The sequence below is a fragment of the Sebastes fasciatus genome, chromosome 24 (genome assembly GCF_043250625.1).
Source record: "Sebastes fasciatus isolate fSebFas1 chromosome 24, fSebFas1.pri, whole genome shotgun sequence".
In the NCBI taxonomy this organism is placed as follows: domain Eukaryota; kingdom Metazoa; phylum Chordata; class Actinopteri; order Perciformes; family Sebastidae; genus Sebastes; species Sebastes fasciatus.
In genome coordinates, this window is record NC_133818.1 from 17,765,393 (window position 1) to 17,787,796 (window position 22,404).

The 22,404-nt window shown below is 42.1% G+C and overlaps 1 protein-coding gene across 1 annotated transcript; it reads left to right on the forward strand.

Moving 5' to 3' along the window:
- The first annotated feature begins 5,060 nt into the window (after nt 1–5,060).
- Nucleotides 5,061–22,404, forward strand: obsl1a (obscurin like cytoskeletal adaptor 1a). Its single transcript, XM_074627705.1, has 25 exons — nt 5,061–5,495; nt 6,749–7,944; nt 10,050–10,319; nt 10,497–10,757; nt 10,867–11,172; nt 12,090–12,356; nt 12,446–12,721; nt 13,777–13,891; nt 14,710–14,870; nt 14,973–15,245; nt 15,330–15,605; nt 15,686–15,961; nt 16,069–16,344; nt 16,432–16,707; nt 16,792–17,061; nt 17,153–17,419; nt 17,499–17,768; nt 17,859–18,125; nt 19,355–19,621; nt 20,047–20,159; nt 20,288–20,441; nt 20,603–20,764; nt 21,020–21,124; nt 21,208–21,474; nt 21,575–22,404. Exons 2-25 carry the CDS (start codon nt 6,822–6,824, stop codon nt 21,850–21,852), a joined length of 6,576 nt encoding a protein of 2,191 aa, XP_074483806.1. The 5' UTR covers nt 5,061–5,495; nt 6,749–6,821; the 3' UTR covers nt 21,853–22,404.

Below are 22,404 nucleotides of genomic sequence, written 5' to 3' on the forward strand. Positions count from 1 at the left end.
ATCAGCAAATTATTAAAAAAAAATCTAATAATAATTTAAAAAAAGGTGTGCTTGAAAACACGCACTCCCTCCATCATCCTCGCACACATACACACAGATGTTGTTTATATTTAATAAAAGCCCTCCTCCTGTCTTTCCCAGAATCCCTTGTTGTTTCTCCCAGCATGCTTGCTGGTTTGCAGGGAGACGAAGGAGGAGCTAAAATGTCAGAGGTCACCTGACAAAAATGTATCTGTCTTCCCTCTCTGCACGTCTCTATCATCTACCACCTCTCTACCTCCCCTTTTCTTCCCGATATACATTCACTCACTTTAACATGGAGGGATGGGGTTCTAAGCTCAAGTGTGTACGTGCGCTTTAACACGCTTCTTCTAGTCTCTGGGGTCAGAAACCATTTTAAAAAAACAGCCAGACTTTTCCATTTGATAAGATCACAATGACAAGTAGCAATTTCATGGTGGAATCTGCACACTGCTCTCGGCTTCCATTTAATGCAATTCAATTCTTTTTTTTAAAGAATGTCATCTGACTTCCCTTTCCTTCATCAAACTGATTGATAAGGGAAATTTAAATTGAATTATGTTTTTTTTTTTATGGCACAATTTTTTCTCACCACATCATCTGTATTGAAGATAACTTCAAATTAAATTCAGTTTATAACTTTTTGGTCACAGAGCAGTCCTTAAGAGATGTTTTCAATACAAGCACTTGTGTAAATTCTCCTGCCCTCCTCATTAAGGGAGGTCAGAGGTCAAAGTTGACTGCCTCAAAGAGTAAAACTCCTAAATGTATTTAGTTTCAATCCTGTGGAGTGAACCTTGATTTCATGTTGTCTCAGGTCAAATGATTCGTCCTCTTAAAATAAATCTCTACCTCCATCTAGTGGACTATAATGTGCAGGACAGTTCCACCTGTCCACATGAGCATCTGTGTGTGAATTTTACATTCATCCTTAGATAAAACTGTCATGAATGGATTTTCCTTCCTCTCCTTTCCTCGCCAAAATTGAGTTTGGAGCGTTATTTAGCCTCCTTCATGACAATAGTATGACATAGTTGGTACCGATGGATTCCTTAGATTTTCTAGTTTCATATCATCACTTTAGCTTTAAAACTGAGCCCTCTACAACCTAAAAATTGCAAGTTGCGTTAATGCTTTAAAGAAATTAGCGGCGTTAAAACAAATTCGCATTGACACGTTATTATTGCGTTAACTTGGACAGCCCTAGTTCAAACACCACTAATTGAAACCCAACCTCAGGACAAAGAGCAGCCCTGTGCTTTTGATTCCTGGTGCAGTCATTGTACCTAACAGCTGCAGGGATGACTGCACGGATGAGAATGTCAGGAGGTACCAGCCGCCTTAAATGGAGCCCCTAGTGTGGTGTGAGTCCTCCAAATGACTCCGCTATTCATTTAGCAAATTGTTTACTGACACATGCTCGTTAGCTGTGTTTCTTTTACCTTTAAAATGACTCTGTTCATTCGTTCAAGGAAGTTTTAGAGGAAATCTGTTTGAGATGGTATGCCATACTTGCCAACCCTCCTGATTTTCCCAGAAGACTCCTGTTTTCCATTCCCCTCTCCCAGTTTCCTGTATTTCTCCCAATATATGACATTTGACCTTTTTATCTATCATTGTTGTAGGTCTATGGTACGACGGTATGACGGACTATTAGGGCCACATTGACGAAAAAAAATTCATAATAGAAAGTCATAATATTCGGAGAATAAAGTCATAATATTATAAACTAGTAATTTTACGTGTTATTTTCTTTTTTTCTCGTAAAGTTATGACTTTATTCTTGCAAAATTACGACTTTTTTTCTTGTAATATTATGACCTTTTCTCTCGTAAAGTTATGACTTTTCTCGTAATATTACGACTTTTTTTTCGTGTAAAGTTTTGACTTGATTCTGGAAATTTTCATTTTCTTTTCCCTCAATGTGGCCATAATACTCTCCCAGTTTCCTGTATTTCTCCCAATATATGACACATTTTCACCCCTTTTTTTCCTTGTTTCTGGTACTGTACAGCGTGTATAAGCTCTACTGTTTCCACCTGGATGACAATACAGCTCCAACAAATGTCTTTTTTTCTGGCAGAAGAAAGCTGCTTGAGCTCACAGCACCCGGCGCCCAAAGTTGGGCATTGCTTGACGCAACCAAAAGCCATCGTGGCGCGGCGCAAGCCGTTGGAAATAACGGGTGTCAGAGCGCAGTGGTGGCGTTGTTGCGTTGTGTCTGAAAAGACTTTCAGTGAGTGAGAGACGGGGAGAGAAATGGAGAGTACTAAAAATAAGAAATACTTCAGCAGGGGTGAAAAATGAATGAAGGAATGAATTAAAACTGATATATCAGATTCACTTAAGTTCACGCCAGAAGGGTAAATTATTCTGTATTATTTCCTGATAATTAAAAGTAAAATTATAAGTATCATGCTGTTGCAGTGAACTTTTCATTCTTTAAAAGTCTCCAGAATGCAGGAAACAGTCTCTGAAACTGAAATATTTCTGTGGGAGTACCACCAGACCCCCCCGCTTTGGTTTCTAAATCCTCCCTATTGCTGAGGTCTCAAGGTTGGCAAGTACAGTATGTGGTATGCCAGGCACATTAATCCAGCAACCGCCACAAAGCGATGGAAGCTCTGTGACCGGCACTGAAGGTCAAATATCTATGACGACACTTTGCAGTGTGTGTGTCAGTTGCAGTGTTGCAGTGTGTGTGTCAGTGGCTTTGGCCGTCCAAAACACTCCACATGAAGAGATAACCTGGAGAGCTATTGTCTGAGAATGCAGGGGACGAGTGTCCACACCGGAACAGGCCATTGTTAACTTGCTAGGGGAAAAAACAAGACTTTTTTAAAGGCTGTGTGTCCATATCCTTCATCTCATATATACCTTCACACATACACAACTTGGAGAGGTGACTGATTCAGCGATCACAGTATCACAATACTTAAGTCACGATACGACCTTATTGCGTTATTAAACATTTTGCGATATGCTGCGATTTATGACTTTTTTTTCAACTGAAAAATTATGCCTTTTGTCAACATCTGTTTCATCTAAAAAGATCCAGTCTTCACTCTGCTCATCTCAGAGTTTTCATTCACATATCTGGAGGTCAGAGGTCACCCCTTTGAAAATGCCAGTTTTTCCTCGCCAAAATTTTGCGTAACTTTTGAACATAATTTAGCGTATCTTACTGACAAGCAAACATGACACGGCTGGCTACCGATGGATTTCTTAAGTTTTTTAGTTTCATATAAAAAATTGATACTTGGCGTTCGTGTATCAATACAATATTGCCACGCAAAATATCGCGATAACATGCTGTATTGTTTTTTTCCCCAGCCCTCATTTTAAACCAGGGGTCAGCAACCTGCGTCTCTGTAGGCCCTCTCCAGAGGCTCGCTGTGGATTTATAAAAATGGAAATGATTAACTGTTTTTTGTTTACATTTTCATTTTTATTTGTCATTGTTGTAGGTCTATGGTACGACGGTACGACGGAGTATTAGGGCCACATTGAGGAAAAATAAATAAATCGGAGATTTTGAGAATAAAATCATAATATTATAAAGTAGTAATTTTACGTTTTATTTTCTTTTTTTCTCGTAAAGTTATGACTTTATTCTCGCAATATTACGACTTTTTTTCCTCGTAAAGTTATGACTTTATTATCGTAATATTACGACTTTCTTTCTCGTAAAGTTTTGACTTTATTCTGGAAATCTTCGATTTTTTTTCCCTCAATGTGGCCCTAACACTCCGTAGTACATTGTCTCTTTGGCCCTCACTGCATTAGATTTATATACTATAAACTTAGACTATAAACTGTGTTACCTTCATCACAATGATCAAATGTTTTGCGGCTCCAGACAGATTTTATTTTATTTTTTGTTGCCTAAATTGGCTCTTTGATAGTAAAGGTTGCTGACCCCTGTTTTAATACATCCATTTTAGATACAACTCATCCATTTTTGATGTTTGCTGTGTTAAAGGAATACTTCACCAACAAAATGACCATTTGTATATCAATTGCCTACCCCGTGTTACCTTGAATTCTTGGAAGAAAACGTTTGTTCTTCTTGCACGCCTCCATGGGGAACAAACAATCAAAAAAAACGGCTCGTTTAAACCTGGACCTCATTTACTTCACTATATCTAGACTTTTCTCCGCTTTTTAATTCATGGTTCACCATGGGGGCATGAGAGAAAAACAATGACTCCTTCAACAATTCAATGGTACACGGGCTGAGTAATTGACATACATTTTATGGGTCAAGTATTCCTTTAAATCATTACACAAACAGGCCAACATCTTTAATGAAAATCTAAATGATAAAATCCCCGTCTGATTTTGATCAATCTCGGATTGATGATCTTTCTTTCCTGGCCCAAAAGAGCCCTGCGTCATCTCTGGAGTAATACATCTTTCACTTGTATTCCTATCCACATGGATTTCTCAGCTACCTGTTCAGACCTGCACCATCTATCAAAGTAAATGAATTAAAGGATGAGCTTTTATCCTTCTTGTTTGAAATGCTGATCAGACATTAAAACTGTTTCCTAACACTCTGATAGTGAGGATTTCAGTTGTCAGATTATAATGGGTCTAAATGCCTCCAACACTTGGGCAATCTTTTCCTTATCAGTGTCCCATACATCACCAAGAAGAACCGCCTCAGCCTACACATTTTTTTTAATTTTTGTAATGCTGTCTTAAACTATTGTTGTTTCTGTTCACTCTCCATTAGATCACTGCTCTATAGAAATCATTTTCTAACACTGATGTGACTCTAACTTGACCTTATTTAGCATGACTCATGACTCAAGGAGCTCCGGCAGGTGGGGTGTTCTTTCTCTTCTGAGGTTTAACTGTGGATGTCTGAGTGATCCGTGGAAGAGCTCGGCCTCCCCTCTATCTTTAGTGAGCCAGGCTCTGTGAATGGAGAGCCTAACTTTATCTGGCCCCCTGTCATCGAAGCTGTTGGTATTTTTAGGCGGCGGCTTGCAGTGGCAGCAGCTGCGAAAGCATTTAATGCCCCCACCACCCCCCATTCCAACTCTCTCTCTCACTCTTTAGCTGTTGGACAATGACAGTATCGAAGCTGACGTATAAACCAAGCTCTGGGCTGATAGACCGCGGCCATTTCCTCTCTGCCACCTGCAAACGCCAAACTGAAGACATGCTACCTGTGACTATAGGCCACCAAGTGTGACTGGAGGATTTACTTTTTCTCATTTGACTCTTAAGTGACCAGGATTTGTGCCGAATGTGAGCCAGAATCTACAAACAACAAACCAGAGAGACAAGGAACAAGAGCTGAGGAGTCTCACCGAGCAACAAAAGGAATATCTGCCGTTTCTACCAATCAAAGAATCATTTAAAGAAGAGCCAAAACTCATATGAATGAACATTTTGAGGACATCGTTTTTAAGTAAACCTCACATCGTCGACAAAATGCTTTAAAGACAGCGACTCAGAAAGCGGTAAGTTTATCCTTTGACTTTTCTGGTACGATGTTTCCTGTCTCACTGCGTCTCTTGACTCAGCTTCTTGACATTCAGGCCTGCTTAAAGGCAGGGTTGGTAATGTTGGGAAAGTAGCAAGAGTACGCTCGATTTGGAAAACGATCCAACCGTAAAACCCAACCCAACAAGAGCACTAGCTCCAAAAGTCCCTAGAAGTCCCCCAAAATTATCATTATAAGCATAATCATATTATAATGAATGTAAACAACATATCATTCGGGCCGAATGAAATGATTGGACGGGCTTATTACAGTCCTGCGACAGCCACAGTTAACAGATATTTTTCCTTTTTTTTGTCAGAGCATTTGATTTATTGTTTCCTGTCGGGATGTGATGAGAAATTTCAACAAATATAACGAAAAAAAATATTTGAACAGCACTGCCAACCCTGCCTTTAAGTAGAATAATGTCTACCCATGTGCCGACATAATGCTCGATGAGTAGTCATGTGTTTACTGAAATATCTGACATGCTACCTGAGGAGCTATTTTCTAGACGTGAGCACATGACTACATGATCCATGCTGTTCAAAGCATCAGATGTGAGGGTGTGGTGGTGCGTCACACAGTAGAAAGATGGTGACAACATGAGGGAAACAAATGAGCCACATGAGAGAGACTCATGTTTTCTACTGGCAGCTACACGATCAAATCATGAGCTGTTGATTATCAAGAAAGATGAATTTAGCTTTAAATCGTGAGGGGAGAAATGGCAACAATGCAAAGAGACAAAGACAATCCATCAGGAAGAATACAGCTGGCGTTCATGCTCCATACTAAACTAAAGAGTCAGTTTAGTCTGCGTTAGACTGCACAGTTTGTGTGCTATGTGACACATGGGTCTTTTTTTGGACAGACTACTTTATAAATACACTCTTCAATGAGTTACAGCACCAGCTGAGAGAGACGACCGAGAGCGGTTTGCTCAAAACCTACTTTACTAAACCACCAAGCGTGTGATAAACACCTACACTAAACATGCTCAGTTAAGCCTTGGTGAATTCACAAACACTCCTCGCTGCATTGAATCATCTAGATCAGATTCTTAATCATAAAATAGTCATTTATAAAGCGCATTCCTCTCAAAAATATCACATTTGACATCATCTGGTTGGGGGTCAGGTGTAAACAGAAATGAACAGAGGACAATGTGTCCCTCCAGTCAAAGCAAGAAAACTGATTAAAGTCTGAAACATGTGTTTTATCTTACAGCTCCTTCACCAAAGATAAGAGGCTCTAACTGACGCGATCCCGCACCAAAAGAAAGAGAGAGGGTGACTTCATCATGGATATTTTTGGAGGTGCTCCTAGAGTTTTGGGCTACCCACGTCCTGTGGTGGCACAGTGCGGCACGGACGCCACACTGAGGTGCCAGATTGGTGGGGACCCTCGTCCTGATGTGATCTGGGAACGTAAAAACATCCAGATCTCGTCTGATGGACACTACAAGCTCTCTGAGGAGGGAAACGCGTATCTGCTGACCATTACTGGAGTGACTCTGCAGGATGCTGGCCAGTATATTTGCAAAGCCAAAAATAGCATAGGTGAAACTTGTGCAGCAGCTTCTCTCAAAGTGGAAGGAGAGGCCCAGCCACAGGAAGGGGGGCAATTAGGCGTGAATGGTATGCAGCAACCAACGAAAGAAAATGGAGAATTTGAAGGACACCAGAACGGCTACTGCACAGTGAAAAATGGCGACTGCGGGAAAGAAAATGAGTTAACGTCTGATGATAGGCCGCGGTTCCTCATCAAGCCTCTCTCTCTGCGCGTGGATCGGGGAGAAGATGCTGCCTTCTCCTGCAAAATGTGGGGCGCTCCTGTGCCCGAGGTAACGTGGGAGAAAGACGGGAAGAAGCTCAACGACATCTTCGAGAGCGCACACTTCAGCGTGAGCGATCAAGACGGCGGCTGGTTCCAGCTCAAGATCTACAGGACACGCATGCCAGACAAAGGCGTCTACACCTGCAGGGCCGTCAACTGCCACGGCGAGGCCTTGGCCGGCGCCGTCCTTCTCGTGGAGCCCGTACCGGAACGAGAGGAGAGTAAAATGTCAAACGGTCACACTAATAGCCAGTGGTCGCCTAAGCACAGGGGCGGGAGGCTGAGTTTGTCGAGGGTCATAGACGAGCCGCCTGTCAGAGCGTCTAAAGCCAAGAAGTTTGCAGTGGCAGAGGGGAAACACGCCAAGTTCCGCTGCTTTGTGACGGGGAAGCCCAAGCCAGAGATCATTTGGAGGAAAGATGGAGTTCCCCTAGAGCCCGGGAGGCGTCATCTGATATTTGAGGACAGAGAGGGTTACTACACGCTGAAGGTTCTGTACTGCAAGGTGCAGGATACAGGACTGTATGTGTGTGCAGCATCAAACGCTCTTGGAAACACGCTCAGCGCTGTTCACCTGTCCGTCAAAGGTAGGAGAGAGCTTTCGGGCAACCAAGCCCCTAAATTTGGTGCATTTTTGGTGGCCCAAATGTAAACGTATGTAAAAACCATACAGAAAAGGCAATTCAACGCCACACATAAAAATATTTAATTATCTATTTAGATTGAAAACTCAAGTTCTTTGTTCTCTCACAGTCTAAATAAATGATCACATTTTAATGTTTATTTATATTATTATTATTATTATTTATGTTATATATTTATTTATTTTAATTTGCTAAAGTCTTCTTTATTTTTTTATGATTTTTTTAATATTTGATTTAATTTAAAAAAGTACAATTATGTATTATAAGCTGCGTAGAGCTCACACTAGAGTTAGGAAGTTAAACATGTCATAATTCCCTCTCTAACATGTATTTTATATTGCTGTGAAAACATCTCCTTCAAACTGTATTTATTCAGGCTAAAATACATTTTACAAGGTTAATAAATGCTAAAATCTAAATTCGCATTAGCATACATATGAACACATTATGATAACATATTATACACATATTATAATTTACTTTCGCTCAATATTCATTTTATATATATATATATATATATATATACATATATATATATATATAAAGTCATAGGTTTACGAGAAAAAAAGTCGTAGTATTATGAGAATAATAATAATATTATGACTTTATTTTCATAATATTACGACTTTTTCCCCGTAATATTCTGACTTTATTCTGTAAATCTCAGATGTTTTTTCCCTCAATGTGGCCCTAATACTCCATAGTACATTGTCTCTTTGCCACTCACTGCATTAGACTTATATTCTATATACTTAGACTATAAACTGTGTTACCTTCATCACAATGATCAAATGTTTTGCGGCTCCAGACAGATTTTTTTTGCCTAAAATGTCTCTTTTGATAGTAAAGGTTGCTGACCCCTGCTCTACAGAGACCCCATAAAACTTGGGTGCCACCTATAGAAGATATTTGGTGGCCACAGAGTGGCCATTTGTGGCCAAATGGTTAATGTCAAACTCTGAAATGTATTCTAATTGTTCAAAATGCCAATTTTGGATTGTTAAATGGATGGAAAAGCGATGCAAATATAATTAACAACGAAAAAAATGATCTAATCTAAAAAGTTCAAACTTACAAATAAAGATGCCAAACAACAGCGGAGAGCAAATAACACATCACATATCAAGAGATTCTGTACCAGTGTCATTGTTAGTGAATATTTTAAAGAAACAACTAATGGTCCTGATGAATGAATCGCTGTGTCACTGATGCGTCCAACCACAAGCTGCACTTGTGCGGGCTAATTGCGCGTGTGTGTGTGCATTGTTGAAATGCATGGCATCACCCTTTAAAGTGGCTAATCATTTTGTCCTAATCCCGACATAATGGGCAGATAATTCTCAGGGTCACATGCCTTTTCATATGCACAGTCCTGCACTGGGCCAGCTGCCTCTATCATTAAGTGTCAGTTTAGTCTTGGGGTCAACATGCCATTACTTCATGGACAGATAATATGGAGTGGTATTACAGCAACTGAGCACGGCTTACAAATTATTCACTGGTGGCACGAGGAATTCCAGAGGACTGAAAGAGTACAACCGAATGAATAAGACATTTTTCAGGCGACCAATATGTAATAATTAACATTCATGACTGTGAAAGTTGTAAGACGAAAATACGGACAACTCCCAGACCGGACAACGCCGTGGTAGCGACCTGTCAATCACAAGGTAGCCCCGCCCTAAAGCATCCCCTGCTTTATGGTCTATCTGACTCTAAATGGGACCATCATTTACTAAATGAACATCATGCTGTATTGAAGAAGACTTGAAACTAGTGATTGAGAACATAAACTCATGTTTACAATGTTTACTGAGGTAATAAATCAAGAGAGAAATAGGCTCATTCTTTCATAGACTTCTATAGAACCAGAGGAGTCGCCCCCTGCTGGCTGGAAGAGAGAATGCAGGTTTAAGCTTTAGCTTGATTGACAGCTATATGTATACTCCTCATGTTATTACTATTACTATAACCATCCAAAATCTGCAACTCATCCACTTTTTGTGAAGTTAAAACATCATCACTTACCCAATGCCCTTGTTCTTCAGGCCCAGCTGTGCGGTTCAGGCGTCCGTTAAGAGATGTCGAGGTGAGGGAGAGGGATGTCGCCGTGCTGGAGTGCGAGGTGCCCGACGAGTCGCTCCCGTCCGCCTGGTACCTGGAGGACCAGCGGCTGATGCCCAGCAGTAAATACGGGATGGAGCAGAAAGGAGCCACGCGGAGGCTGACCATCCATGATGTTGGGACCGACGACGACGGGGTGTATCTCTGTGAGATGCCAGACGGAGCAAAGAGCATTGCAGAGCTATCAGTTAAAGGTATGCAGCATTTTAGATTTGTGGAATAAAGGTAATTTATCATGTGCAATAAGACAGATATATGTATATATTAGTTGGAACATTTTCCAGCAATCAATATTTTAAGGTACACCGTCAAAGTTTAGCGAAAAAATTGAAGTACAAACACAAATTAAAGTAAATAAAATAATCTTACAGGTACTATTGTTCGTAAACTTCCCCGGAAGCTGGAGGTCCTGGAGGGTGAGAATGCCGTGTTCTGCGTGGAGGTGGAGGGCGACGACATGGAGATCCACTGGTTCAAAGATGGTTTGAAGCTGCAAGAGACTCAGCAGACCATCCTGAAGTCTTTTGGCAAAACTCACATTCTGGTCTTTGTCAACGTGGCCTATCATGACTCAGGGATAGTGACCTTTGTCGCAGGAAGATCCAAGACCTCATCACGTCTCAAGGTCAAAGGTACATTTAGGAAATGTTTGTTTCACAGTTTCCAGAATTGATTTGCAAGACTTTAAACTTTGAGTTTTTGCTCTTATACATTCTATTCTTTGTCCTTTCCCACTTATAGCCACAAGACATTGCCCTCCTATCTGTCCTGGGGGAATCAAAATGGACATGGATCGACACAACAGCGCCCTGCTCACCTGGGTTCCCGCCCCCAACAGCCAGACCTCCACCCGATCCATCTTTGTCGTGGAGAGACAGGAAGTGGGCTCCCAGGAGTGGCAGAAGTGTTTCACCTCAGAGACCGCCACTTCAGCTGAGGTCGGCGGCGACAGCGTGCCGTGCGAAGGCGACTACCGGTTCCGTGTCTGTTGCATCAACAAGTACGGGCGAAGCGGCCATGTGGAGTTTCCCAAAGCTGTCCATCTGGGTGAGGAATTGTACATGTGTTATTCTATGTATTTCATTTTGAATGATCTGATTGAGTAATGGAAATATGCCAAATTGATCTCCACTTTCTCCAGACATAGCAGCAAAGGCTGTCTTGAGATCTTTTTCTTAGTCATTAAATTGGAGTCATCTGCGTGACGAGTCAAAAGTATTAAGTGAAACCAGTAGTTTCTGGGGTTTAACCCTTTGAACTCAACAATAGAAATGGTCTGCCCTGTGCCTACATTGGTAATTTTGCTTATTGTGATGTCATTTCTTGGAGCATCTTCAAATTCTTCACAACCCTAAAATCTATCTAACCTAAGCCAAAAAGTTATAGAAGTAAATAAGGAAGAATAATCGACAAAAGTATTGAAATTGTGTCATCAATTTAAAACAAAAAAAAAAAAATCTGACTTTTTTTTCTCATAAAATGTTACTAAATAAAGACAAATTCCTAAATGTAGAAACATGAACAAAATATTTCTTCACACTCCAAAAGTTATTTGCGCATTTTTTAGTTTTTAAAATATATGGTCATTTTTATGAGCCGATCGAGTGCAAAGGTGTTTCGATCGTTTCGTTACGTTCTGCACGTAACGAAACATAATGAGCATGTTGTACCCTCGTGATGACGTGGAAGACAGAAGCCTCAGCTTTCTGCTGCAAAAAGAATGAATGCTCTCGCTGTTATGGTTTTTATTTCATGATTATGCAAACAACAGGTCTGTTTTTAAAGGGTTAAAGGTTGCTGTTCAGCAGCTGACTAAAGTCTCAGATGATGGACTGTCCTTGAACACACCAACAAGGAAAAGTTTGTATTGTAATGAGTGGAAACCAGGAAGGTAAAACTGCTTTAAAAACGAAGAATGAGAATATTTTGTTAACTTGTACTTCTACTTTTCCCATTTTCCTTAGTTCCTGGACCAAAGATTTGCAGTCGGCTCAAAGGTTGTGACGTTGTGGAAGGAGAAGACGCTCACTTCTCCATCGAATTGTCTGCCACGATGGTTGGAACCTGGTTTCTGAATAGCGCTCAACTGCAGCACGGTGGACGATATTCAATGAAACAGTCCCAAACGCTGCACTCATTGGTTATCCGTGAAACTCTCCCTACAGAGGACACAGCAGAGGTCACGTTCATAGCCAATGGAGTCCGGGATTCAGCTGTGCTCCGCGTTAAACGTAGGTGTAACAATCTGCTAGTTCTGTTAAATTCAGCATGTGATGGATGTATTTCTTTGGAGTTTATTTGTGTGTTTATTTCTTTGCAGCTGCTGTGGTTAAATTCAATCCTCTGTCAGACGTAGACAGCAATAAGAAGGTGGACACTAGTGACCCCATTGTCCTCTACTGTGAAGTCTCCCACCCCTTCGCTAAAGTATCCTGGTTCAAAGATGGCGAGGAGCTCCAGGCGACCGACAGCATCAACATCCAATCAGATGGGAACATGAGGAGGATTGTGATTCAATCAGCAGATGCATCTCACTCTGGAGCTTATACATGTGAAACTTCAGGAGATGTCATCAAATTCAACGTGGACGTTGCAGGTAAAAGGTTTTGGAAAAGTAGAACGATACGAAAATGAATATGTTTTTAGTCGATCGACTTCTTTTTATAGTTTTATATTGAATTAAGTGTTTAATAATTCTTTTATCCGGAAGAATTCTACACATTTTAAACTTCTCAAAAATGCTTTCCAATTCTTTTATATCATTATAAATTGAATGAACAAAATGAAATTGTGACGTCTGGCTCTTGTTAATCCATTTGGTTTTAGGATTTAAAGCTGGAGTGTGGAACTTTTGTCTCCCCCCTCTGGCAGTGAGAGTAATTACACATACACTGAACGGCGAGTTTTTTTTTTACTCCAGAAACTTTACTTTGACGCTTCTTAGGATTTACTGCAATAGTTTCCCGCCATACTCCTAGCTGCTGCTCCACCGCTATGATTTCTCCCTGGTTGACGCAAAATGCATCACTGGTGCACCAGTGCGTGAAAGTCGCCACAGACACCACAACTGTGGTGTACTTTCGGAGCTGCGGTTTTCGCAATTTGCTGCGTCTTTTTTATTTTATATGTTGCTAGGCAACCACCAATTGAGTGCTAACGTTACCTTTTTACAAACCATGAACTGTAAAGGACCCAAATAGTTAATAGTACAGTTTAAATTAATGAAAACAACTTTCCCGAAATCTCAAGTACCGCACTAATGGGCCTCCTGCTGTTTTGTGTGTATCCAGCATAAGTCACCAAAATGAGAAAAAATGATAATGCAGTTGGCCGCTTTTCTGCTCTGAGTTGAATTGTTTCAACTCGAGACGTTCAGGGTGCTCTTGCAAAAACGCGAGGCCCTCAGCAACGTTGAAAACGATAACGGAAAGCCGTCCCAGGCTGCTAAAATGCACTCTGTCTGATCGGGACATAAGCATTGTTTGAACTTGTTTGGCAAGGGCTTGAATGTAACGTATGTTCATTTATATGTACAATTCCCGCGCTCCAGCTTTAACCAGATTGTGTAGGAATATTTTGAATTTTAAGGAGGCATCCTCTGGTACCTTGTGTTCCAGCTGTTGACATCCCTCCCTCCTCCTGTTTGTTCAGGTCCTTCTGTGGAGTTCAGGCCAGTCCCAGAGGAGGAGCTCCATAAGAGCAGCATGGAGCTGGACCCTGTGGTGCTGCTCTGCCACGTCTCCACAGACGATGCCAAAGTCGTGTGGTAAGACGACAAGGAGCTAATTCCTGTTAGAAAAATGAATATGAAAATGATCAACTGGTGCTTCTATTTATTATGTTCTGTTTTTTATTACTCATCATTTAAATGTATTTGCACTTTGATAGGCAGTTTTGAGTTTTATTATTTTGTATCTACCAAGTTTCAAATAGTTTTGAATATTTAATTGCTGGTAATTTTTATTTAGTTTTAGTTTTGACTTTTCGATTGTATTTCTGTTTAGTTTTAGTGAGTTTTCAGAGTGTGTTTGATGGTTTTAGTTTAGTTTCAGTTTTTCAGAAAGGTTTAGTTTTTATATATTAAGTTTTACAGTAGTTTTAGCTTGTTTTTGTTAGGGCCAAGTATAATGTTTCAGAAGTATGTAGAATACAGAATACATAGTTGGAGAACTGTGTAGGAATGCCCATAATGTTTAATCTTCGTGCTACTTTAGTTAAACAATTGCGGCATAGCGCCATCTCCTGGAATGTCCGTTCAATCTCTGTGGTTCATCGAGAGTTGACGGAAATTCATGCTGTCTCCTTTTTTCGGTTGTGATATAGTATAGCTAAAAAAACTCGAACTGAATTGAGTTTACCTTCATTTTTATTCATTTTTTACCCAGGCAGCATCGTTTCAGCTTAGTTTTTTCTTAAAGGATATAGTTTTTAATTTAGTTTCATTTTACTAACAATATTTTTCACAGCTTATTTTCGTTTTAGTTTCAGTTTTAGTTTACGATTATAACCCTGGTATCTACATGTATTTAGTTATTTGAAACCCTGTGTTTTACAGTTATCTGTGTGTGATTTGGTGCGTCCCAGGTATAAGGACGGCTGTGAGATCCAGCCCAGTGACAACGTCACTCTGCAGGCAGAGGGAACCATGAGGAGGCTGATCATCCGCTCGGCAGAAACCTCAGATGCTGGCAGCTACACCTGCCAGACAGGAAACAACAGCATGGAGTTCACTGTCAATGTCCGAGGTACAAGGACCTTTCTGACTTCATCGATTTACATTTTTACACACATATAAGCATTAGAAATCTGATTTAATATCACTCCTCTTCCTCTATTTATAAACCCAGAGCATCCAGTGATGATTGTGGAACCTAAGGATGATGTTGTGATGGAAAGCTACATCTCAGAGGAGATCCAGCTGCAGTGCGAGTTGTCTCGTTCAAGTGGGAAGGTGTGCTGGTTCAAGGACGGCCAGGAGGTGGAGGAGAGCGACAAAGTCCAGCTGATATCGGAGGGTCCTTACAGGAGGCTGACAATCCTCAGCGGCTCTGCGGAGGACGGCGGAGAGTATGTCTGCGAAACAGATGGAGACTCTGTCTTTTTCCAGCTTAGTGTCAAGGGTAAGAGCTCAATTTTGTGTAGAAATTCCACAAATTTATATTGTATTTAAAAGGTTACATTTAACTATCCTCCTCCTGCACCAGAGCCGCTGGTAAGAATCATTTCCCCCAGTGAATCGGAGCTGGAACTGACCCATTTGGCCCCCGAGAGGCTGGAGCTCAGCTGTGAGATCTCCCAGGCGGACGCCCCAGTCCGGTGGTACAGAGACAGCCTGGAGGTAGAGGAGGGTCCTAACTTGATCCTGGAGGTGGACGGCACCAAACGCCGGCTGGTTATACCCATGACCACTGTGGACGACACAGGGGAGTATATATGTGACACTGAAGATGACTCTGTGGCCTTCCTGGTCACTATTGAAGGTAAGCATGAGGACATAAGGGTAACTATTTAGCATCATGATAAAAGGATAATAATGACTTAATTCCTCTTTTTTATTTAGAGGCACCAGTGGCGCTTACTCGTCCCCAAAACACGCCAGACCAACTGGAGAGTATTGCAGGCAAACCAATCGTGCTGGAGATCGAAGTATCCCGGCCAAGCGCTGGGGTCAAGTGGTGGCGAAATGGTAAAGAAGTAGAGGAGAGCAGTAACGTCACCATCACAGAGGACGGGCTCATCCATCGTTTGACCATCCACTCCCCCACCCCAGAGGATTCTGGGAAATACACCTGTGACGCTGTTGATGATAAAATTGATTTCCAGGTCAAAGTTTCAGGTGAGAGGCAATGTCAGGTCAGCTTTGGAGATGTCCCAAAATGCCATTTTAAAGAGCACAATAATGTCATAATGGCGCTCAATATAAATGTAATTCTACATCATCAGAGCCTCCAGTGAAGATCCTAAGAAAGACAGAGATGAAGACGAATTTGAAATCCCTGATTTCTGATGACATTGTGCTGGAGTGCGAGCTCTCCAGAGCCAATGGCGTCGCCAAATGGTATAGGAATAACTGTCGCATTGAGGGCGATGAAAGGTTCTGCGAAGAGGAAGAAGGTGCTTTCCGCTCGTTGGTCATCCTCAACGCTGAACTCGGAGACTCGGGAGAGTACTTCCTGGATGTCGGCGATGATAATATCAACTTCCAGGTTACGGTAGAAGGTAGGGTTAATTTAGTACATTTTATTGATTATGAATGATGCGGTTTAAAAACTGTTCTTTAAATAAATCATTTCCCCTTTGCTTTAGAGCCTCCAGTGAAAATCGTGGGCAACTCAAATGACACTGACTGCCAGGATATGGTGGCTGGGGAAGAGCTGATCCTGGCCTGTGAAGTGTCCCGTGCCAACGCCCCCGTCCAGTGGTACTGCAATGACGTGCTGCTAACCAGCGACTCCCGGACCTACATAGAGAGCCACGGCACTCTGAGGAAAATCATCATCTCAAATGTCCAGCCCTCAGATTCTGGGAAGTACGTGTGCGACACTGTGGATGATAAGATGATCAGCGTTGTCAGGATTCAAGGTAAAAACTCACAGTGACGTCTCCAGAGATATGATTATCCAGAAGATCACCTAATATTTTGCTCTCTTTCCTTTTCCATCAAAGAGACTCCAGTTACGTTTGTGAACAAGGAGGATGATATCGTCGTGACAGGTTACGAAGCAGAGAGTGTGACCTTGACGAGCTACGTGTCCAAGGAAAGCGCTCAAGTGCGTTGGCTGAAAAACTGGACGCCTGTTGAAGACGAGCGTTCCCGAGCACTCATGGAGGGCCATAAGCGCACCCTTACCATCGAGCCTTTGAGGCGCTCGGATGCTGGAGAATACACCTGCGATGTCAACACGGACCAGATCCACTTCAGCTTGCTGGTGAAAGGTTAACATTTCAGTTTCATCTTGTCAGCTGATAAAATTGTAGAGAAATTTGGACTGAAAAGCCATATTAACTTAGTTTTTTGGTATCACAGAAATGAGAATCAAGTTTGTGAAGCCACTGCGAGACACCGTGGCCCATGCCGACGGTATGGTGACCCTTTGCTGTGAGGTGTGCAAGCCAAAAGCAGACGTCCAGTGGCTGAGGAATGGCGTGGAGGTGGCTCCAAGCAGAAGGTTCTCCATTCGGGCGGATGGAGTTGAGCGAAGCTTGACCATCCATCGTTTAATCAGAGAGGATGCTGGCGAGTACGCCTGTGAGTCCAGAGATGACCGGACCGTGGCAAAGCTGAGAGTAGAGAGTAAGTACGCCTGTACTCAGATTATCTGTCTTTTCTTACGTGGGGTAGCAGGTTTGTGAACCTTCTTATGTCTCTTCAGTGCCTCGAGTGGTGGAGTTCCTCACAGAGCTCCACAACACCACCGTGCTTGAAGGAGAAGATGCCACCTTCAAGTGTGTGGTTTCCCCTGAGGATGTCCAGTTGGTCTGGCTCATGGACAATGAGGCGATCACCCTGGGCGATCGTTTCCAGGCAAACCAGAACGGCCTGTGCCACACATTGGTTATCAAGAAGTGCCAGATGTTGGACTGTTCGAAGATTACAGCGGAGGCCGAGGGACAAATAAGCAAAGCCTGCCTCAAAGTTCAGGGTAACCATTTAATTGAGAAGAGAGGATGTGTTGTATTAACATAATTACCTGCAGTTCATTGTAACCGTTATCTCTCCTCATTATCTCCAGAGGCTCAGGTCATGTTTACTAAGAAAACGCAGGCTGTCATGGCGGAGGAGTTTGGCGACGCCACCTTGGAGACAGAGATCAGCCTTGAGATGGGAGAGGTCCAATGGATGAGGCAAGGGGTGGTCATCCAGCCAGGTTCCCGGCACACGCTGGCTCAGAACGGCTGTAAACGCAGTCTGATCATCCAAAACCTGACTCTGTCAGACCGGGGAACCTATCGCTGTGAGACTCTGCATGACCGGACGCAGGTCAAGCTCAATGTAGAGCGTAAGTCATCGGAGGTGGGGCATGGATGATGCGTAGCCAGAGATGCTGAGACATGAATAGACATTAGCATCATAGACTATATATAAGAAGTGGACGTAGTCACCTTGACGTTTGTGGACTGCCATTTGAAAGCCTTGAGTTCGGCATTTTGGCCGTCACCGTCTTGTTTTTTTGCAACTAGAAGTGAAACGAGAGGGCTGAATAAGGCACTTTTAGGCAAGCAAAATGTTATAGTTAACTTTCATGAAGTGAAAACACACTGTGAAAGGGTTAAAGTTGTAAGACGAAAAAACACGGACAACTCCCAGACCGGACAACGCCGTGGTAGCAACCTGTTAATCACAAGGTAGCCCCGCCCTAAAGCATCCCCTGCTTTATGGTCTATCTGACTCTAAATGGGACCATAATTTACTAAATGAACATCATGCTGTATTGAAGAAGACTTGAAACTAGTGATTGAGACCATAAACTCATGTTTACAATGTTTACTGAGGTAATAAATCAAGAGAGAAGTAGGCTCATTTTCTCAGAGACTTCTATACAACCAGACTTCTTTTTGCAACCAGAGGAGTCGCCCCCTGCTGGCTGGTAGAAAGAATGCAAGTTTAAGGCACTTCAGCATTGGCTTCACTTCTCAGAACCAAAGGTAGCTCACTGATTTGCATGTTTAATTGATAAATGACTTATATGATTTATCAATTTTCAACATTGTTATGAATTAATTTTCTGTGGACCCACAAACAGATTAATCAACTAATTATTTAAGCTATAAAACACACAGTGTGTACTATCCAAATACCTTTTTTGTATACTTTCAAATGTTTGGAGGCTTCTCCAAAGCTAATTCAGGAGTCAGTTCAGTGTATCACTTTGCGACTGGCGTCTCATCAAACACAGTTCTGGGTAACCAAAGAACAGTACATATTGCTGGTGTCTTTAACAGTATGTCACAAAGATACTAAGAATAGCAGGGCTAGACATGTACGTGTGGAAACTGTACAACAGCCATGCTGTTATACAATAGTGCACTGAATGACACTGGGACGATGGACCATGGAGTTCCTGTAGGTGTTGTTTTTGTAATGCGATAAACTGAGCTGGGTCTATATTTGAACCACCTTTTGTTGTCCTTGAAACACAGTGTTCTTTATCTGGATGGAATCATTTAGTCCTGATACTAAGAAGATGTATTTATAAAACATTCCTCTCCCTCATCTCTTCCAATCCAGCCCGTAAAATCTCCTTCCGTAAAGGCTTAACTGACCAAGAAACCGTTGAACGAGAGACAGCCTCTTTCGAGGTGGAGCTCTCCCACACAGATGTGGAGGGAATCTGGCAGAAGGACGGCATCCGGGTGAAACCGAACAACCAGTGGCGGGTGAGCACCAACGGGCTAGTCCATGGCCTCACCCTGTCCAACCTAACCCTGGAGGACACAGGCACTATCGTCTTCTCAGCCGAAGGGGTGCGCACCACCGCCAGGCTCACTGTCAAAGGTAAATACTGGCCTGTGGACTCGCTTATTAAGGGTCGTTTTGGATTTTGCATTGAAAAGATATTTAAATTCTACATAAGGGAGATGATGGTGAGAATGAAACCAAATCTATTTAGTTCGTTTAGTTGAAGTTATTATATAGACAGAGAAATATAACCATATGAGTGACTGATTTTTAGTCACTGATTTTTATGTTTTTAATTTGTATAATTGTATTAATTACTTATTTTACTGTATTTAATTTGTCTAATTTTAATATATTTTATTGCTATTCTATTGATCTAGTTTTTACGTCACACTGTTTTACTGCTATTGCTGTCACTACAGCTTTTAATACTATTTCAGGTGCTATACAAAAAGCTTGATTGATTGATTTATTAGGTTGTTGATTTGTTGGTTCATTGATTGGATTTGTTAAATTGACAGAGACTCCGGTGTCTCTCCTGAAAACACTGACTGATGTCCGTGTGGAGGAGGAACTTCCAACCACTCTGGAGTGTGAATTCTCCAGACAAAACATCGAAGTCAGATGGCTTAAGGTAAAACAAACCAAAAAAATACTCTCATTTCTCTTGATTATGTTTTGGCTTATTGTAGAAAAATGCAAGATGTGATGGTTTTAGACTTGTGAGGAGTTTCCTCTGTTCCTTTTGCTGCTGTGAATTAGAACGGGACAGAGCTGAAGCCGGGGACGAACTGTCGGATCTACTCCATGGGCCGGAAGCGGTTCTGTCAGATCATGCAGTGCTCCCGGGCTGACTCTGGCACCTACAAGTGTGACACGGGGGAAATCAACACTTCCTGTTCACTGGAGGTTTATGGTAAGTATTTGAACACACATTAAACAACAAAGTTTGCACATAAAAATGAAACAGTGTGTAGAACTTATCATATACTGTAACTCCACCTAGAGGTCGCAATGACAAAGATGCTTCTTCTGTTTTTAATGTTGCTGATCTCAACCTCTTTACTAACCTCACAGAGCATAAGTTGGAGATAGTGCATGACCTGGAGGACCTGGACATTCAGGAGGACCAGAATGCTGTCTTCATGTGTGAGGTTTCTCTGGAAGATGTTACCGGAGAATGGTCCAAAGACGGCCACAGGATCCGGCCCACTAGCACCATCAAGATCCGCACTGAAGGTCAGAAAAGGAGAGAAAAATAGCAATTAGCTCAGTAACAAATGTACCAGAGGTGTAGAAACATGCAGCACATGTATTGTGCTGAAGGTAGGAGGATCTCTGGTGGAGACCTGGGAAGGAGCAGAGAGCTAAGATGTACATTGTATGAGTGAAAAATCAACAGATAAAAGTACATAACGTGTCTTAGTAAGGTACTGGACCACCTCGAGCCTCCAGAAAAGCAGATTCTACAAGTCTGTTGTTGTTCTCCTTCAGGGACCAAACACTTCCTACTGATGTGTAACGTCAAGGCTGAAGATGCCGGGGAAATCCGCTTTGTCGCCAGGGATGTTGAATCTACAGCTTACCTTGAGGTAGAAGGTGAGTCCATTCTTACCTCTAGAAGATCTTCAACTTTCAGGATGTTAACAGCTTGAATCTAAAAACCTTTCTTCTCACTCCAGAACTCCCCGTTTCCATCGTGAAACCCCTGCGAGATCGAACAGCCCTGGAGAAACACCGCGTGATCCTGGAATGCACCGTTTCCACGCCTCGCTCCAACGCCACCTGGTACAAGGGCGAGGAGGAGCTGGTGGCCTCGGATCGAGTGGAGATCCTGGCCGACGGCTGCTCCCACAAGCTGGTGATCCGGCAGGTGGTTGTGGAGGATGAGGGCACCTACAGCATCGAGGTCGGGGAGCATACATCCAAAGCCAAACTCATGGTGGAAGGTAAGCTTGAGGTGGTTGGGTGTGGTTGGGTGTGATGGATTGAAAGCAAAAGTCTCTCTTATTCCCCTTACCAAGATAACACTTCTTTCCCTCTGTGCAGCCCAAGCCCTTGTAATGGTCAAAGAGCTAGAGGACGTGGAGGTAACTGAGCCTGAGCCAGCATCCTTCCAGTGTGAGGTGTCTGTTGCCATAAACAAGCCTCCCCTTTGGACTCTGAATGGAGACACCCTTCAGCAGGGCCCCTCTGTCCGCCTGGAAAACCACGGGACGGTCCACAAGCTCACCCTGAAAAACACCAGCGTGGACATGAGCGGGGTGGTGAAGTTTACCACGGGCAAGGCCAAGAGCAGTGCCACGCTCAGTGTGATGGAAAAGTAGAGGAAAGAGAGAGAAAAGCAAGTGACTGAGAGACAGAAAGAAACTGACTGCAAAATTGCTCATGACATTGCATAACCTGCATTTCCCTGTTCTCAATTTATCTCAAATTGTGGGTATTCAGTGAAGTAAGATAGCATTTAAAACCAATTCAAATAACTTATTTCTTTTTTTACTGTGTAGATGATATTTACTTGCCTATGAAATATTTCTAATTGACTTTACATTCTTGTATTCTGATGAAAATTCCCCAAAAAATAAAACACAAAGCAACAGTGGTTAATTACATGGCTCACACAATGTTGTTTTATCAATCCATATATCAATGCTAAATAAACTGATACTTTTGCATAATTATTATAACTTGTAAAATAACGGTACGGGGCCCTGAACTTGATGAATTTACTGTTTTACTGTCAGACCACAAATGAGACATGGATTCACCTGAGGAGAGACTTTAACCAACCAGGGTAGTAAAAGTCCCTCAATGACTTTAATGCCATATTTGATTTGATCTTTTGAATTAGCAACAATAAAATTCAAAGATGACTTGTG

What these genes read in the sequence shown, in the direction of transcription:
- obsl1a (XM_074627705.1), top strand. Translation starts at nt 6,822, where the DNA reads ATGGATATTTTTGGAGGTGCTCCTAGAGTTTTGGGCTACCCACGTCCT. An exon ending in CTTCCTGGTCACTATTGAAG is followed by an intron (nt 15,606 to 15,685) that starts GTAAGCATGAGG and finishes TTTTTTATTTAG; the next exon opens with AGGCACCAGTGGCGCTTACT. An exon ending in TTTCCAGGTCAAAGTTTCAG is followed by an intron (nt 15,962 to 16,068) that starts GTGAGAGGCAAT and finishes CTACATCATCAG; the next exon opens with AGCCTCCAGTGAAGATCCTA.